Source organism: Euwallacea fornicatus, chromosome 7, assembly GCF_040115645.1.
Source record: "Euwallacea fornicatus isolate EFF26 chromosome 7, ASM4011564v1, whole genome shotgun sequence".
NCBI classification, from domain to species: domain Eukaryota; kingdom Metazoa; phylum Arthropoda; class Insecta; order Coleoptera; family Curculionidae; genus Euwallacea; species Euwallacea fornicatus.
The window spans coordinates 3,211,330-3,230,888 of record NC_089547.1 but is presented as its reverse complement, the minus strand read 5'-3'; the positions used below and the strand labels follow the sequence as shown (position 1 = coordinate 3,230,888).

General features: G+C 37.7%; 2 protein-coding genes across 9 annotated transcripts in view; both read left to right on the top strand.

The window, feature by feature from the left end:
- bsk (mitogen-activated protein kinase dJNK) overlaps positions 1-16,102 on the top strand; it is a 45,786-nt gene extending 29,684 nt beyond the window's left edge. For 3 of the 8 annotated variants that reach the window (XM_066283599.1, XM_066283597.1, XM_066283598.1), the window contains 10 exons: positions 7,383-7,433; positions 10,040-10,207; positions 11,508-11,637; positions 12,028-12,225; positions 12,282-12,416; positions 12,522-12,651; positions 12,709-12,866; positions 12,927-13,052; positions 13,189-13,360; positions 13,607-16,102. In XM_066283599.1, coding sequence (XP_066139696.1) covers positions 7,420-7,433; positions 10,040-10,207; positions 11,508-11,637; positions 12,028-12,225; positions 12,282-12,416; positions 12,522-12,651; positions 12,709-12,866; positions 12,927-13,052; positions 13,189-13,360; positions 13,607-13,614 — 1,239 coding nt within the window. In that variant the 5' untranslated portion in view covers positions 7,383-7,419 and the 3' untranslated portion in view covers positions 13,615-16,102. Of the gene's footprint in view, positions 1-7,382; positions 7,434-10,039; positions 10,208-10,908; positions 11,276-11,507; positions 11,638-12,027; positions 12,226-12,281; positions 12,417-12,521; positions 12,652-12,708; positions 12,867-12,926; positions 13,053-13,188; positions 13,361-13,606 lie in introns of those variants that run through there. The other 5 variants (XM_066283602.1, XM_066283603.1, XM_066283604.1 and 2 more) reach the window with 3 other exon arrangements.
- Positions 16,103-17,210: 1,108 nt separating this feature from the next.
- Positions 17,211-19,420, top strand: LOC136340427 (hydroxyacyl-coenzyme A dehydrogenase, mitochondrial-like). The gene is made up of 6 exons (XM_066284498.1): positions 17,211-17,495; positions 17,574-17,711; positions 18,125-18,296; positions 18,469-18,658; positions 18,741-18,955; positions 19,024-19,420. Exons 2-6 carry the CDS (start codon positions 17,601-17,603, stop codon positions 19,260-19,262), a joined length of 927 nt encoding a protein of 308 aa, XP_066140595.1. The 5' UTR covers positions 17,211-17,495; positions 17,574-17,600; the 3' UTR covers positions 19,263-19,420.
- Positions 19,421-19,559: the final 139 nt, after the last annotated feature.

Below are 19,559 nucleotides of genomic sequence, written 5' to 3'. Positions count from 1 at the left end.
GTGCTAACTGCCCCTTGCGTTCTATGCGAATAATGATTATTTTATGTTTTTGAATTACCGTTAGAGCAGAAAAATGTAAATATTTTAAATTTTGATCGGTTAGTCCATCTTTGCATTGAACACGTTAAACACACGTAAGGAATAAGTTGGGGCTAAGTCGCTGGCTATAAAAGTGTTATTAAAGACTTTTTAAAAATTAACGTCTTACGCTATCTAACATGGCAACTGATACGTTTTGGATAAAAATTATTAATCAGTTTCATCAAATTCTGTTACCGGAATTGCATCCTGAATATCATTGAATATTCTCAGTTTTCTATAAAAATCATGATGGGCTGACTGAGCACATGTATTCTGGCAGCTGAGGAAAATTGGTAAGTTGTTACTAATTACACTTACTGAACTTCTTTTTTTTTAAGTCCGCTTGAAAAAGGGCCAGTTAGTCCTTTTTGCTGGTATCTCAAATTTCATCATTTTGTAAACCAACAAGGGAAAAGAGTTTTCAAATAGTGTACAATTGAAGACAGTTTCACCCGAATTCTTTGCATACAAAAGGCTTACTTGTTCTCTTGTCTACTTAACTTGGAAGCATTCAAAGCTGATATTTATCTACGTGGCTCAAGTAATTTTAGTTATTCAATGAGTCGCTTTTCTCAACTAACAGGAAAATCAGAGAAGTCTCTTTTTATTGAAATGCATTGTTGAGCCAATATTTATTCAGCACAAATCTAGCTTAACGGAGGTTTTCTTATTTATTTATTAAATCCACAGGGTGTTAATTGAGTGCATGTACTTATTTCAAGGAATAAATCTTTAACTGATTTTATCACAAAAGTTACAATGAACGTACGTCCGCAATATCTTCGTTTAAGAACTAGAGGGTGTTCAAATTTAATTAAAAAAAATTTTTTATATGTATTTCCGAATGCAGATGTAACAATCGAGCAAAATTAGGTATACGTGTTTTTTATGACGTAAAATTCACACATCGTCTTCATTTTTATATTGCCGATAGAGGGCGCCACGTGCAGGGTTCCATTACATTTTAATTCGCCTTAATTTTTTTGCTCTACGCTGTATACTACTTTTGTATTAATAAGCTTATTGTACATGTGCTCCTATTGAAAAAAGGTAATCCTGACAAATGTCTGTGGAAATAACCGTTTTGGAGATAAAGAGGCTTGGAATTAACTTGACTTGGGCAAAATTGATTTAATAACAATTATTGAAATTATCAAAATTAATTTAATATTATAATAGATGTTGAAAATGGTAACCTTCGATTTCTACACATTTATTACATATTATCTTCTGTGCATTTGCAATTTTCTCCGGTTATTACCGTTCTGTCCGAAAATATTAAAAAAAAAATTAAAAAGGAAATTTCGACACCCTCTAGTTCTTAAACAAAGACGTTGCGGATCTACATTCATTGCAACATTTTGTGATAAAATCACTGAGAGATTCATCCCTCGAAGTAAATAGATACACTCAACTAACACCTTGTATATTACTGACCGGAACCTGGAAATTTAATTTTTTTCTTTCCTTTGAAAGCTTCCCTTACACACGTACTACCAGGAGCCCCACTCTATTCATTTCGTTCCCATTCCATAGCTGATGTAGGGAATGTGGGATAAATACAAACTGTTCCGTTCACGCACTTCGTTTCAATATCATCAATCAAAGTTGTTGTATTCCTATACATTAGTATGACTTCTCAGCGATGATTCATATCATACTCACATGGAACACACACCTAGCGTTTCTGTTGATATCATTTATCACGGAACTTCTGCAGTCGCCTCTGGTCAACAGTCATACGTGGTACCCTGACGAAACACGAATGACTGATCCACAGTCGTTATGAGACGAGATATACAGGGTTGACTGCGAAAGCGGCGAACGTCTCCAAAGTCTATTGATTCTATTGCCGGGCACAGTTGCTGATACTTTGACCGAGAAATACGTAGTAATTCGGCTCAGATAAAAACATGCATACACTTCATTGTTAACAAAGAGGTTTTCTCCTTTACATTTTCAGATTGGCTAAATGCGACCCTTACAGGATAAGAAGGAATATGGGCCTCAAAAGGGCATTCGAAAGCCCGAGAAAGTCGTTTCATTCATTCTAGGGAGTATTGCATTTGTTTATTGCGTGTTGTTGAGTTGGCAGGAAGTTTTCACTTTCCAGACGGCTTAAGTGAAGTAAGGGTAAACGGACGCTATAAAAAATACCTAAAAGGTCTTACGTTCGTGTAATAAAAACTCCATTGACAAAACTGGCGAAGAAAGTGAACGAGGAGAGAAGCTCGTTTTTGCCACAGGCAGCGAATTATTTGGTTTGGAAATATTTTTCGAATTTGAGATAATTTTCCACAAACTTCTGCCGCTTTTGCTCTGAAAACTCGAAAACTCCCGATATAATGCCTCGAAATGGCAAAATGAATTCTTCGAGATAGTAAACGGCCCCAAAAGAAAAAGATATGGTGACGCCTCTTCCTCCGTGTCTCAAGCGTGGCTTTTAAAATCTTTGCACGTTCCCAGTTAAGAGGCGAAAAACTTTGAAAAGTACGAGTTGTTCCACCGAAAATGTTTTCTTTCGCATATTTTTATTACTTTAACGCGAATTTCATATTTTTCCTATAAAAACTTAATACTTATTAGCATAAATACCTAACGTCACTTCGTAACGCAAGAAATGGTTAAATTCAGATTGTTCCTCGTTGGGAGACCAAACACTAACTGTCTATTTCGGTGAACAGAGAACAAAATGCCGATAGAGTCAGCTCATAAAACTGACTGACGTCATTCGGTCTCTGGAACTTTACAATGCACCATGCGGCCCTTTTATAAAAGGGATCGATCCGGTTTATATACGTGAAATAATGTACGACTCGGGAGTGAAGATTTGCAAGTGAAAGGCTGATTGAATCCTGATTCCTGGATTGTGATAATGTTTTGTTCCCATTAGGAGGATTGATTTAGTATTGTGTGTCTTCATATTTTGATTGTATTGTGACTAAATGGGTGCCTGTTATAGAGGGTTTCTAAAACTAAATCATAGAGTTTCCTCAAACTACATTTTGCAAACTCTGGGACTTCAACCGAGATACGAAGAGCCTCTTTAAGTGCCGAGACTGGCGTTGTAGGACGAGAAACCCCACTCCAAAATTGGTGGTTTGTTGTTCAAAAAAAAAAGTTAGTTGTATGAGGAATTATTCATGGAATTTATATTGACGACAGTGTACTGGGTAACAGCCCCTGGAAAGTTCAGTTTAACTGGACGTGACGTTAGCGTCCCCGTTTGAAATAGAATATTCTATGTCGTGGGTCTAAGGTGTTAACCTGTTAACTACTAAGTCCGTGTTTGTAGTAAATTGCGTTGGATGTCTTTATTAAACATAGTCCTTTATCTCCCCTCGGCATGAGGCACCCTTGTTTTTCAAAATCGAAGGGTAAGTGTTCGGTCCTCAACATCAATGGTACAGTTGGCGTTTTTCTACGCCATATGGTTTAGCCGCAATTAACTATAATTATGAATCTTTAAATGGGGCATCCTAATACAGGGTGTCTAAAAAGAAACGGATGATCCTGTACCTCAGTTATTTATGAACGGATTTTGACTAACTAAAATCCAAATAAAATGGTTTTTTTCAGATCACTAAGTAACGTAAAATTTGATTTTTTTAAACATTTTTTGATCGAAAACATTTTCCTGCGTTTTAATGAGGCGTGGCAAGTTAATTTTACATTAACATTTAACTGGAAAAAAAATTCTTCTGCATTGTCACAGTTGATAGTTGGAAAGGCGATGTGGTTCCTATAGTTAAGGGCGGATTCATCTCATCCCTTCTGACTCAGTATCATGTGAGCGCCACTTGTCAACGGCGCGAAGTATCTTTGTACAGGATGAGATTGAATGGAATGCAGATGATGCAGATAGCGACATAACTCATATTATTCAAATTTTTCCCAGCTAAAAATTGTTTTAACATTAACTCGTCATACACCATTAAATTCACAAAAAAATATTTGCTATCAAAAAGTATTTTAAAAAAATATGCAGTTCTATTTGATTTTCCGGAGTTAACACGTGAAGCAGAACTTCAGTTAAAAAAATATATCAACTTTGACGTTGCCTAATGGGCCGGAAAAATTTCATCACATTTGGCTAGTATAGCTGGGCGCCCATGGTTTCGCCTGCTTTTTTGAAACGCCTCGTATAATCATTTTAAAAAAGTCGGTCCGGAAAGGCGAAGTTTTTTCAAATATATCTAGAACAGCACGAAGGTGACGGCTCTTGTGCCAGGGTCAAAGTTCGTTTCATCAAACTTTGAGTTGAGACACCCCGTAGAATCATCGAGTTGGGGACTCCCTGCACGTTCAAATAAAGGTCACTTAAACCGCTTTTCGAGCCACCCTTAATATCCAGAATCGATATAGGTCCCAAACCAATGGACTGTTTTATATACTTACAGATGATCCCCCATTAAGGTTAGTTCAGTCAATCCCCACGTCAAGTCATTGCTTGAGGGGATTTCATCCCTGAACCCAACTCTATTTGCACAGCAAATGCGCACCCAAACGAGGTATATGTTACCTGTCATTGCCCCTTTAGTTTCAAGTTTGATAGATTTAGTTAATTTAGATTTAAAACCTAAAACGTGCATCACGTTTACTTTATTATACGCCCCCCTGCAATCAAAATGATGCCGGAGGGCATTTGGTGATTAGCCCCTTTTGTTTTTATTTAATTATCAGGCTTTGCATCCTAAGGTCGTCCATTCGAAAGATGAAAGCAATTCCGTGTTGAGGGTGGATAAATCCGAGGGCATTTTATCTGCGTCTACTAAGCGGTTGGCGCATAGAGTGCTAAAGTAGAGTTAAAATGATTAATTGACGAATTTTTTGTTCCGATACAGATTTAAATAAAACCATCAGAGTGTGCAGCATATCTTTTCAAATATACTGCGTGGCATAGAAAAGGGAACACTCCGTAAAAATGGTTCTATTTAAATCATTTTTGTTATGCATGTTTCTTAGAATAAAACAAGTACTTCATTAAAACAGTGAACAATTTAATTGTTAAAAAACAAAAAAAAAATCATTTTTTGGTTCTCCGCGATGTCTTATACGTTTCTGTACACGTCCAGGCACGGATCTAATAAGGCGATTGATCTCCTCTGGGGGGGATCTCATGCCAGGCTAACTGGGCGGCATGACATAGCGCCGCTGGGGTTTCTGGGGGATGGAGTAACTTATACAACCATCTACGTACAATATTCCATACATATTCGATCGGCGAGAGGCCTGGAGATCGAGGTGCCCAAGGCTCCAAATTGAGTTCATTTTGTTGAATGAAGCCCACGGTCACTCTAGCCACATGCGGTCGTGCATTGTCTTTCTGGAAAACTAGATTAAAAAGAGTTTTCAGATAAGTCGCGAGACGAGGTTCCAGAGCTTCTTGGATGCATCGTTGGGCTACCGTTCCGCCTCAAACGAAAAGTAAAGGTCACCTGCTACCACGCGCGATAGCACCCCAAACCATTACCCCAATGGACGTACTTCTGTATTGTAAACTGACGATCAAGTCTTTCACGCCGTTTTCTTCTCACTCTCGCCTGACCATCATGCACGCCCAAACAGAATCTGGATTCGTCGCTAAACGCGACATTAACCCATTCCAGATCCTAACGTATCCGTTTTCTGGATCACTGCAGTCGATTTTGACGATGATTGATGGTGAGGGGTAACACGAGATGGGGACGGGAGGAAATCAGTCCAAAGCTTCTTATCCGATAATAAATGGTTCGAATCCCGTTGGGCCTTCCATGCTCAGCAAACTGATGATCCGTCAGCGTCCTCGACGAGATAAACCTCTCTCTTAGAGCTGTAATTCGAAGGCGGCCATCTCGGCGTTCTCCAGTTCTTCGGGATCGTCCAGTACTTCTCCTTCTGCCTGTTGGCTCTCTTTGGAGCTGTGCCTGACAACACGTCTCTATAGTGTTTGCACTGCGGCTCGATCTAGTGATGATTTCCCCAAATGACCGACCAACGTCTCGTGGACTCGCTGTTCGACCTCTCTCGAACTCGCTGAATCGACGAGAATTTCACAGCATTCTGCGTCTGGGCATATTCGATTAATCTAAAAGTATTTTCTAAACACACTGTACATCAATAAATGATATTATGCATTCATATTGTTGATATTTTATTGCAATTAAAAAAAAACTAAAATTCCTGATAGCTCGGGAAAAACATTGATTAACATGGCGGAAAATTTAATTGTTTTTTGTGCTCGCATGCAAAAACATGAATTCCAATAATTATTTAAATAAAACCATTTTTACGGGGTGTTCTCTTTTCTACGTCACGCGGTGCATGCTTCTCCGCTTCGAAGCCGGCCTCAGTCGGTTCGTAGGCTTCATCCGATAATTTTATGCAATCAGAAAAATAAATTTAAGTTTCCCAAGAAAACATTTTTAAGTTTATCTAGTTAAGATAGTTCGCAGGAGTAAAAGTTTTTAAATTACTCAGTTCTTCCCATAGTTTAACGCCTCTACTCCAAGTTTGGGGGCAGCATTAGCAGCTTTATTATTTTCAACGTGCTTTATGTAGGTCATTTGGTCTTTAATCACATCCACGCAGCTGGAATTTTCTGCTCAAAACCTCGGGGAATATTTAATTTGATGGTTTGTGACCTATATTTTCTGGGGAGTATTTTCGTCGTGTATTTATTTATCAAATTAAATTTCGAAGCTCTTGGTATATTCAATAGAAACCAACAAATGAAAAAGAGGTGGGAGCGACTCTCTTTTCAAACGGGAATTATTTATTCATCCCCCGTTTGTTTCCCCGAGTATTTTATATGGAAACAACGGTCAACGCCTAACCCTCGAGGAATTATAGGTGTCTGCCATGCTTTCCGGATTGGTTTCCATCGATGTTTTATGGTAATCCCATTGATGGTTTTATGTTCCCCGGGAGAAATTCCGCATACTCCTTTACAGGGAAATATCTATCTGCTAATCAACGTGGACTGCAAAGGCCTCATAGCTCCGCTTACATGGAAAAAAAAATTGTCCAGGGACTCGGTCTGCTTGAGGAGGACCGCTCGAAAAAGTCCGCGTTTTCCGTCCTCAGTAGCGTCCCAATCCGGCTGTTTCGAAGTCGATTGGAGATTTATACTCCCTGGGAGCGACCTAACGAATAAACTCGACATTTGATTTTTCCTTTTGTTGTTTAAATATGATTTTAACGACCGATGATTTATGAATGACCACGAATTTACGTGCCAAAATAGGACTTTCTTGTTGAAATTTAAATATCTATTCCTGCAGCGTTTCAAACTTTCTCAGCAACTGTTTATTGTTTTTCAGACATTCGTTTTGACCGTCCATTGTGAAACTGAATAACATGGATCGTTCTTGGTAAGTATTATTCTCTCGAGTGTGTTCAAGCTTCAGGAACTTTTCTTCTTCGAATTAACCATTTCGTGAACTTTGCTTAATTAATTATAATATAGCCTGTTCACAATAAATAATCCCGGAACGAGAAATTTCGAGTTTGTCTCACTGGGTCTCGGACTAATGAGGCTCGCTCGTGTGATTTTTGCCAGGTGCAAAAAGTGCTTTTTAAATGCGGGATGTTGACAAACAGATTTGCGCTAATGAGCGTATAGAATTGGCAAATCGCCTAAATGGGGGGAATTTAATAGAGATCGTGTGAAGCAGTAAGGGTAAAAGGGGCCTCGTTCACACTCCCATAAAGGTCAGTTTTTACTTTTTCAATGTCCTGCGGAAGCTGCACAAGAGAAACTGACGATCTCCCGGTCGAATCCAGTGCCGCACCGTACGTACCTCCAGATAAGGCTGCCTCCTTCTCAGTCCCGTGGTCTGGGCGAAGGCACTTTTGACCTTCTTCGGATCAAATTTGTTAGGTTTAGTGGAGAATTTCACGGGATCGCAAGTCGTGCTAAGGTCAGTTGGTCAGTTTTTCAAATCTTTCTTGAAACGCCTATGGTTTGTTTTTTGGCCTAAGGCTAGCTTTGGGTGCTCAGATTTCAGTAAAGCCGCTGATAGGGCAAACGGTGGGCGAAACGTCACGGCTGCGATGTGTTTCCCCTTCCTGTATACCGTTTAAACCTACAACAGAAAATCCTCTTCTGTAACTACTTCTAACCGCACAAATCTGTTTGCCGCATTAACTAGTGACGAAGGAGACGCTTGAAGCCGGTGCCATAGATTTTTCTCGAAATTTTACCAAATCGTCGGTGTTTTCGTATACAGGATGTTTCGTAAACGCATCGACTAACTTTCAGGGGATGTAGACCTCATGAAAATAATTGCATATTTAGAAGGGGTAAAGTTGGGTCCGAAGTCGCTCCGTTTCTATGATGGCACGGTTTTTAATAAAAGAAAAAAAAAAACATAATTCAAAAACGATTTGGAATGCAGACGTAACATTGTTGGCTTTCATATTCTCCATCTGTACTAAAACGAAATTGAATTAATATCTTCTAAACAATTCTAAATAATCACACTTGGAAACCTTCACCGGTGTCCAGATGAATTTCTAACAGGTTTCCATCTCGAAAATGGCCACTTGAGCAGCAACTCACCAAAAGACCCTTTATTCATCAAAAACTAATTGAATACCATGAAAAAGTATTAGAATAAGAAAAGCCAGTGCCGTACCGTTTTTTCCATCAAAAACATACCGTTGAATGGCCGCACATTTGCCGCTGGTGCAAATGGCAATATTCTGCATACTCAGGAACGTGCGCATTTATCCCGCCATAGCGTGTTCCGAGTCTTATGTCCGTGTCCCAAAGCGTTTTTGAAATATCAAAATAAAAAATTATACAACCCGTATCACGGAAACCAAGCGTTTTCGGACCTAACTTCGTTCATTCTAAATACTTGTTTTTATCAGCTCCTACGTCTTCCGAAAATTTGACGGCACGTTTATGAAGCACCCTGTGCACAGGGTGAAAGAGGACAATATTTGACAACTCGCTCTACTTTGTTCCAATAGAATTGCCACTTCATTTTCGAATTAACAAAGTATATCCGTGCCCCATGGCGACCCACGATTTTTAAAGAGTCGGAACAGCATATATGTGGAAAATTTTTTTACTTATGCTGAAAGTACCAGCCTGAGCTGTTCCCTCGCCCGCCAGTCCCCCTCCGACAATTGCCATATTTTCAACTGCATTGCGTATTCTTGGAGCGGAAAACTGCGCCCTCGTAGAAGTGAAAATCCTACACTTTTAGCCATGTTTCGTTAAATATATGGGCACAAATACTGAATTAGTAAAGGTGAAGGCCAGCTGTTTTATTAAAACGGTAATGAAAACTTGCCATCCTTCGAAACCCATTTTCACACTTATCACCACTCGTGCCCTCGTACTCACAATAATACGAGGTTCAAAGTTTAAAAACTTAAATCCAAATCGGATCTGGATGATTCTGATAAGATATGAAAGTATCGCATAACTAATTTATGAACTAAATGTTGAAATGTGTATTTTTAGGGTGGGATCCAACCTGATTTCCATTGCAGCCCGTTCGTATGGGATTTTCGCATCACACAAAATCTCTAATAATTATCGTTCGATTAATAGCCAAATGGCAATGTACCCTTCGTTCAAGTTAAACTGGGGCTCTGCGTATTGTCCTAATTTCACAACGATTTTTCACCCTTAAATTTTTGAATAGCTGAGCTAGCTTAAACTTGTTTTTTTTTTTGTTGTTGTTGTGGTAACCCTGAGCGAGCGCGAATTAGCCTGAAATCGAGTTTTTCGTAAGTAAAGTGTGTGACGAATTTGTGGAACTCTTTCGAGAATTCTCTCTTATCACCTGTTTCGTTCGCTCATAACGGAACACTCTCATTCGCATCCTGTTTTTCTTTCACGAAAACGCGTTTGTTGGCAAACCAACGCTTGCATCCATCTTAACGCCTTGGCAGACTAATCCAGAGTGTATTCCGTGCAATTTACCTGATTTATATTCATCACTGTTAAAACGGTTTTCAGCACCAGGTTTTGTTTGCAGACATCGGGCCAGAACTATTGGGACTGGCGCAATAAGATGTCCCGTCTATCACAGTTCTACACCGTAGAGGTGGGAGACACAAAGTTCACCATCCTGAAAAGGTACCAGAATCTCAAACCCATTGGATCCGGGGCTCAAGGCATCGTCTGGTAAGTTGGAATCTGAATTGTTCTTCTGACGATTCTCCATTTTTGTAAAATTGAAATAATTTTTAAGGCGTGGAGAGAGAGAGAGAGAGAGGGGGGGGGGGTCGGTTTATACTAGTAGGAATCGGATAGAAATTTTAAATCGGCGTATCGCATAAAGATTGACTGCATTTTGAACCCTGCTAAGAACGAAAATTTAAAATTCAAGCTTGAACCACTCTGTATATTCGTAAAAAAAAGCGTTTTCCTGCACATGTTCACGCAGGGTAGCCCACTCTTGACGCCGGATTCCATGGCGGCCAGACCGGTGCAGATGTTACGTCTGAACCCTTGGGCTGAAATTAAAAGCTAGCGAATATTACACAGGGTGTTCCCAGAAAGTGTCGCTATTCAAGCATGTTTTTCAATGGGACGCTCTGTATATGTAAATTTTTCGATTTTCCCCAAAAATACTTGTAAATTTTAAGTGAGTTTCTCCCAAACTTTTCCGGATCGCCGTATTGAATTTTACCGGACGTCGGAGTCTTGCTAGTATTTGGCGACACGCCCTGTATACGTACAAATTTTAGGTTGCATGGTTTTTCAATCGCCTGTTATGGTATAATATTTACCTCAATATGTAATTATCAAGCTCTGGATGAAATAATTATTAACTAAAATTTTTTTCTGTTTTGTTACGTTTGTTTTCTTTTTTTTTTTTGTAGTTGATTTGGAATGCTTGCCTTTTTCGTGTTCACTGGCATAGTGGTGTTTTATGTGCATTTTCACCCAACACCCAACTTCCCCGTTCTTCATCTCTATTTGAAGACTATTTTGCTGTGATTTAGTAGTGCATGATAGTAGCATATTTTCGACACGACTTGGCTCTATCAATATTCGAATCGTCGAGTACCATTTCATGTCTTCCTTACCCCACGATCCCCACTCCAACTCCAACTCCGCCCCGCCCAGCGGACCCACGAGTGTCCGCGATGGGTTCACTCAGTACCTCTTTGAGGATGCGGAATTTTGGGTGCCAGAACGATACGTAAATTTGGAGCCTAAAGGTGGAGGTGCACAGGGTTTAGTATGGTAAGTAAACCTTCTATAAACTTAAATCATTCTGTCCACTCTTTCCTCTGTAACTATACAATAACGTTTCCCTTTTCAAAACCTTCAGTACGTGTGTAAAACGAAGATGTTAATAATGGTGAGAGTAGTTTTTTGTTAACAACCTATTAGCGATTGTCGCCTTTGCATGAAGTTGTTTTAGTGTGTTTTCTTTGTGATTTTATCTTTTAAAATGGTATTTTGCTTGTTTTAGTGCCGCGGTGGATACTTTGACTCAACAAAATGTGGCAATAAAGAAGCTCAGTAGACCGTTCCAAAATGTAACTCACGCCAAAAGGGCTTATAGGGAATTCAAACTAATGAAATTAGTTAACCACAAAAACGTAAGTTGATCGTGATTTATCCTTGTTTATCAGGCAACATTTGTCGAATTTGTCCAACTAAACCAATCCGCATAGATAATGTCCTTAACAAATTGCAGCAATTCGTTTCTGCCTTTCAGCTGCAACGTAGAGGGTCTGATATCGGGTTTTCTACTTACGCTTCGTTTCAATTATTTATTAGTGATGAATGAAATCCCGCTGTGGAAATGGCGAAACGGGGCTTGTAACCAGTGAGATTCATTTGAAAACTACGTATTCATAGAGCAAAACTAATTTAAATCGATATCTTGGATCCACGTGGGATCCCTAAAAAAAAAATGAACACGAATCCTTTGTCTAAAAATAAACGAAAGCGATGGGGCCAATCATGAAACTTCTCCATTTTTCTAGATCATCGGACTCCTGAACGCATTCACGCCCCAGCGATCCTTGGAAGAATTCCAAGACGTTTACCTCGTCATGGAGCTCATGGACGCAAACCTGTGTCAGGTCATCCAGATGGATCTGGACCATGAGCGAATGAGTTATCTGCTGTATCAGATGCTATGCGGGATCAAGCATCTGCACTCAGCGGGCATTATACATAGAGCAAGTTGCCATGGTGACGTTTGCAATCATCCTTATTTAATTTCCTATTATTTCAGGATTTAAAGCCTAGTAATATAGTGGTTAAGTCGGACTGTACCTTAAAAATTCTTGACTTTGGTTTGGCCAGGACTGCGGGAACTACGTTCATGATGACGCCATATGTTGTCACTAGATATTATAGGGCGCCCGAAGTAAGTCCAGTTCGTTTTGCACCTCTGAACCTTTTAGTGGATTTCCTTGGCAAATTTAACAGATCTGCGATAATATAGCCCTTAGTATTGTCTGCATTGTTTTAGGTGATATTAGGTATGGGCTATACAGAAAACGTGGATATTTGGTCCGTGGGATGTATCATGGGTGAAATGATCCGGGGAGGGGTCCTCTTCCCAGGCACTGATCATATTGATCAATGGAATAAAATTATCGGTATAAAATATCTATGCATACCCTTGCAAGTATATATCTAGTGACTTTCTACTATAGAGCAACTGGGCACGCCCTCGCCACAGTTCATGATGAGACTGCAACCCACAGTAAGAAATTATGTGGAGAATCGGCCACGGTATCCCGGGTTTACGTTTGAAAAGTTGTTCCCTGACGTCTTGTTCCCTTCAGACAGCAGCGAACATAACAGACTGAAGGTGACTAACATGAATATATAAATCAGGAACGATTATCTAATGTATTGATCCGTTTTCCAGGCTACTCAGGCAAGAGATCTGTTATCGAAGATGTTGGTGATCGATCCACAGTGTCGGATATCCGTGGACGATGCACTTTTGCACCCGTACATTAACGTATGGTACGACGAACAAGAAGTAAATGCGGTAAGTGTGATGTGAATATGCGCGGAATGCTCAAACTCCTTTTTTAAACAGGACCCAAAAGGATAAATTTCCGACGATTATAGACGAATATTGAGGTGTTTGAGTTCTTCCGCTAATTTGTATATTATTCCTGTAGCCGGCGCCTGGTCCATACGATCACAGCGTAGACGAACGAGAGCACACTGTAGAACAGTGGAAAGAACTCATCTACCAAGAAGTGATGGAGTACGAGAGTTCCCACGGTAGAGCTCAATCCAGCGGCTCGCAGCAGCCTAGTCCAGCAGCTCCAAATAACTCAGAACCTAATGGTATATTTTTTTATATTAATTTGATTATAGAGCCGAAATTTAATCCAATTGTGAGTAATTGGTCATGGAGGCGCACGTCAGATTTCAACGTAATATCGTATGTTTAATGATGGGTACTGTATTGAAACTGTATTTTCCGATTTACATAAGAATATCATTAAATATAAAATATCTCAACGTTATCGAATGACTCATACCCCGTATTTTCACGTTTGCTTCCTCTCTAAAGAGTCTGCTTTTTTTCAGGTTACTGAGTTTCGAGAAGCACAATCTATAGGTTAGTCTAACGGATATAGGAAATGAAGAAATACCTGACAGAACAATAAGTAGACTATAATCCCGCCCCTTTAGCAATTATGGGAAAATCAAACACCATGGAAATCAGCAATACTCTATCTTCATGCAGACATTTAATCCCGATTTCATATAACGGAAGCTTGTTACAGGATAATTGTTCAAAGGCATAAGCAGTATTCCCTACATTAATGCCTCATGCAAGTATCTGCATATTAAAATTTACTAAATGTACTCATAGTGAGAAAACAGACAACCCAAAGGTGCATTTCGACGATGTGCCATCTAATAGGTACCGGAAGACTTTTTAAGTGAACTTATAGGTTTAAATATTTAACGGGTCGAGTAATATAGAGAGGATCAATCCTCGTCAAATCCTCTAATCAGTATGTGTGATACGAATGGTTAAATAGAGGTTATGTTAAGTTGGTATTAACTAGGGCTAGGTGGATTCTAGGATCTGGAGATTTTAGAATTTCACACCGGTAAAATTCACGCTTAGAAAAGTGGTGATGATGAAACATTGAGGTAATAAAGACAAATCTGTTTTCTATCACACGATGAAGCTATTGTTATTGGTTAAAGGATATTTTCTCTTTAATTTCGTGTTAAGGTGTAACGGAATTAGAAAAATATTATTTTGCTTACAAAAGATGATTTTTTCAATGAATTTCGCGTCAGCCCGCGGAATTTAATTTTAATGGCTTTGTACTTAGCTATTTTAACCTGTTAAATTATGGACGTGTTTTTTAATTGATGATGAAATAGGTTGTAAGGTGAATCGGAAAATTCAGAACATCAAACAATTGAATTCAATAGAAATCACGAAACGGCCTTACATACTATTTTTCGGTTTTCGTTTCCAAAAAATGCAAATATTTTACTCACCTCTTCATTCATTATCACCTCTATATGTGCAATATCTTTGAGGGAATTTTATGGGCTGAAATTCACAAAAATCATGTATTTTAACTGAATACATAATATACACTCACGTTGGACTGCTTTTAAAGTTATATTATTAATTGAGAATAATGAGCTATTTTAATAACTTTTATCATTTTATTCACTCTTAGTTACTGTTTACTTGCTTGGAGGACATTTGTAGAAACTATTTTTATTGCAATTTCATAAGATTCAATTATTTTTATGCCAGTTATAATTTTTTGTCATATGTATTGTGAGATCTTATTTTTAATCAATTTTAGATAATTTGTTAAAAGTTACAGAATAGTATTGTTTTTAACTATTTGTTTTTATTTTTATAGTATATTAATCTCAAGTACGTAGGAATATTTTTAGTACTAGCGATAATAATCCTTAATTTAAAACCTATAAACTAAAACTTAAAAAATATAAATACCGACCTTTGAGCAGTATAAAAGGCACAAGTTAGCAGTCAAAACAGTCGTAAAATTGTGTAAAATAAAGTACATTTATTATTCTAAAACATCCATCCGATCCATTTAAATATGTTTTGTAAGAAAGTGACAAATTAGGTAGTGAATTTTTATAAGTAAAACGTGCAATTCAGTGATTTCTTTAATCGTAAAGTTGGGTAAAGAAGTATTTTGTGAACAAAAATGTGGCAATATGAACTTTCTTATGAAAGTTGCAGTTTTTGAAAGGTACATTTAGACGTCCCCTTCTTTAAAAACTTATTTTGATGACACAGGTTTTAACGAGTATTAGATGGCCACGTTATTCTTAAGGCCTGAAGTACAGGGACTAAAAAACGCTGACATAACGAAGAAGATTGTAGAACAAAGATGTGGCAATAGCAGTTTTTAAAAATTTCCATTCACTTAGCAAAATATGATCTAGATCTCGTCAACCCCACGCTGGATCTCCGGGAGCAGCAAAATGCTAAACTAAATAAGTTCCAGTCTCATCGAGTAGACAGGCAAACTGTGAGAACTTCTGTCTGTGTTAGACGAAGGTATGGGCAGTTTGTCTGTCATAGTGAAACTGGAAAAAGTCAGCCAATTAACAGTCCCCAACAGTCATCTAATGCACTCTATTATTTCCAAATAGCAAAACTCGATAAACGTTAACTGAATATTTTATTGATATTGATTTTATCTTGTTGCAATAAAAGTGACATGTAAAGAGACTTAACTGTTAGGCCATAAAATTAAGTCAGTTGTACTGTAAATGTCCAATTATAACTCACTAGTATCCATTGTAAAAAGTTGACTGTGTACATACCTCAGTGATTTCCTTTTGTAGTAGAATCAAATATGAAACTCTAAACGTTAGTAGAAGTAAAAATTGTACGCATAGGTTTTTAGGCGCTTTATAACATGAGTCAGTTTTATTCAATAGTTTATAACTTGCGGTTCACGGTTGTTTTTCAGGTTTTCGTTCTGAGCCACTTGGGTACTTTCTATAGTTCTACGTTCAGTGCTTGTATTGTTCTGCTTTGTAAATAAAGGGAATGGAAAATCGGATCGGTTTTTTGTTCGCCATAATATGCAACGGCTATGTGTTCAATTTGTTCTTAGTTTGTTCAAAAGCGTCCATTTTAACGTCTGATATCCCTATTTCATAGGTAGCCGTACGATACAGTTTTGACATAGAGCGGTCGACACTTGAATCGGACAACTTCGATTTTTTGGCTAAAAAATGTTCATGATGCCTTTGATATTCTTTGGGCCAAAAAATTAAAGTTATTCGATTCGAGTTTTAATTGCTCTGTGTCATAGCTGTATCATACAGTTACTGCGAAACACAATTTCATTAAAATCGGAGCTCTCAGTTTTCACTCGTTTCTTTTTGTACAATGTTTCTGTATGCAATTGGTTCGTCTATAGTATTTTTCCAGTATTTTACTCGAAATGTAACATTTGGTATCAGGAGCACAAAAATGCGAGGAGGTATATTGAACTTCTGATGGTTGTCGATCAAATCAATTTGCTGCATTTGCATACGAAATGTAACATTTGGTATCAGGAACACAGAAGTGTGAAGAGGTATATTGAACTTCTGATGGTTGTCGATCAAATCAATTTGCTGCATTCGCATACGAAATGTAACATTTAGTATCAGGAACACAAAAATGCGAGGAGGTATATTGAACTTCTGATGATTGTCGTTCAAATCAATTTTGCCGCATTCGCATACGAAATGTAACATTTGGTATCAGGAACGCAGAAGTACAAGGAGGTACATCGAGGTCTTGATAGTTTCTGAATCAGCTCGGGACTGTAATATTTTAGATATAATCATTCAAAATGCAACATATCAAAGCTGTACTGTACGTCTATTGTACATGTACCATGTGTCCGGATTTAATTTTAACATTCAACAACACAATATTCAGATGGTTCATAAATCTGAAATCTGTACAAATTGGTGATTATCTATTTAATTCAAATTATCGCATAATTTCATAGATGGCACCACATAATTAAAAGATATATTTACGTTGATAGAATCTATTTATTAAATAAAATCAAGAGTATTATGCGTTTTTTACATAACAACTATACATTATATAATACATAATAAAGTTAATAAACATATATTATTTCTCACAACAATCAGCTGATCATGTTTTGACAGACGGTGCGCAACGTCAATTAAATTGCACTCTTAATTAGCATTTATTTTATTAATATAACAATATCATTTATTATTAATTTAATCATTTACATGTGCATTTAACAAATATTTACTGGTAGATTTGCTTTAAATAGGAACTGTTATTTTATCATTATTTTAAGCGGTTTTTCCCTACTCCCTCCCATCTGTTTATATGTAACAACTTATTGTACTTTGGACACGGGTCAAAAGGTTCCACTACCTCAATAAAATCAAATTTACTTGAACTCTTGAAGTGGTAAGTAATTAGAAGCATTTTCTATAAAATGACGATGGTTTGATGCAGAACATGAAACAGCACGCTGTATTTTTTTAGCCAAAGCTTTGCTGTAACTGCGGAAAGATGACTAATTTTGCTATCTTAAAACGAGCATTTTCTACGACCAGCACCAGAAATGTGATAAAAAATGTTACAGTGATTGGTGGTGGGCTTATGGGTTCGGGGATAGCTCAGGTAAAAAATTCTCTTGCATGTTAACTTGAAGTAGTCTTGAAAAGCTTAGTTAACGAACTTGATGTGAAATATTGTTACATGTTATGTTGGGTTAATCATCTGAAAGGGCTCAAAGTCCATAAGATCGGCCACTTTTTGTTTGCCTAGAAACTCTAATGCTCTCTTCTGTCTTTAGGCTAAACCTCAGGAATTGAGTCTTTCCAAATGAATAACCGAACTTACCTTTTCCAAATCAAAACACTCAACAATTCAGCTACTACTTGTAGCATTTCCTCTCAGACTACTTACCTCTCCTTCTTGGTCTGAAATGAACAGTGTTCTGAGGCTGTTCTTTCAATTATTTGTTTTATTTTATATTTATGTACGTTCAATTCCATAATGTAATTGATTATTCCGGGCAATGCCTGTGGTAGGTTGCTGCCCAGAATGGAAACCATGTAACTTTGGTTGAAGTTAATCCAGAGCTCTTAAAGAAAGCTGAAGCTAGTATAAGTACAAACGTTAATCGAGTCGCTAAGAAACTCTATAAAGATGATGCTAGTGCTACACAAAAGTTCGTGGATGCAGTCAGAGGTAGAATCCAAGGTGAGAAAAAGCTTGTTTTTTTATTACTTTTTGCTGGAAGTTTTCAGAGAATAGGAGGTTTGTTTGGCTTTAGAAAATCAATAATCTCACGTATATACAAAGTATGAAATTAACATAAGATCGCTGAAAATTATAACGTAACATGTTATTGCCATCAAAAAACTTATTGCAGGATCCACTGATCCTTCGGGAGCAGTTCAAGATGCAGACTTAGTTGTGGAAGCTATTGTAGAAAATATGGATATAAAACATAAGCTTTTTAAGTCGCTAGATAGTGCAGCCCCTCCCAAAACACTGTTTGCATCCAATACCAGCTCCTTATCTATTGGCGAAATCGCTTCAGTTGTAAACAGAAAGGATAGGTAGGTCTTCAAATGAATATATTATTTATGAATGAGAATTAAGTCGCATTGAACATTTACTGAATGGCTGATACTCTTCTAGATTTGGGGGTTTACATTTCTTTAATCCTGTTCCCGTAATGAAACTTCTGGAAATAGTCCGAATTCCCGAGCAATCTGAAGAGACCTATCAAGCCTTTTTAGAATGGGGAAAATCTATCGGCAAGGCTTGTGTAACATGCAAAGACACTCCTGGGTTTATTGTTAACAGACTTTTAGTGCCTTACATAGCTGAAGCTATTCGAATGATGGAAAGAGGTATATTACTGTATTTTTTTATATAAATACTTGATATACATTTAGGAAACATTTTCTTTTCTTTTAAGGTGTCGCGTCACCAAAAGACATTGACACTGCAATGAAATTGGGTGCTGGATATCCCATGGGTCCAATAGAGCTTGCGGACTACGTCGGTCTCGACACGACGTCGGCCGTTCTCAATGGATGGTACAAAAAGTATCCTGATAATCCACTCTTTGAGCCTTGCGATTCTACTCAAAAACTGGTGAGCCAGAAGAAATTAGGAGTCAAGACTGGCGAGGGATATTATAAATATAACAAGTAATAAGGCTGATTATTCAAATAATAATTAGCCTATGGTCCACGATTTATAGTTGATTGATTACTGCTCTAAGAGCAACGGCAAATTTTTTAATATTTATTGGGGCATTTGCCAATTGTCTATTTTTTAGGAAAAAAATTACAATATTTTAAACTTATAAATTTTTGTCTCTTTAGAATCTTAGGTTAAATTTACTAGCTTTACTTGACTTACTCAACTCCTTTTTCCTGTTTATGCAGCTTGGAGTATTAGTTGCAAAATAAATCCAAAGAGGTGATGGGTAAGAAAGATTAACTGCGA

What these genes read in the sequence shown, in the direction of transcription:
- LOC136340427 (XM_066284498.1), top strand. Translation starts at nt 17,601, where the DNA reads ATGACTAATTTTGCTATCTTAAAACGAGCATTTTCTACGACCAGCACC. An exon ending in GTTGTAAACAGAAAGGATAG is followed by an intron (nt 18,659 to 18,740) that starts GTAGGTCTTCAA and finishes ATACTCTTCTAG; the next exon opens with ATTTGGGGGTTTACATTTCT. An exon ending in TATTCGAATGATGGAAAGAG is followed by an intron (nt 18,956 to 19,023) that starts GTATATTACTGT and finishes TTTTCTTTTAAG; the next exon opens with GTGTCGCGTCACCAAAAGAC.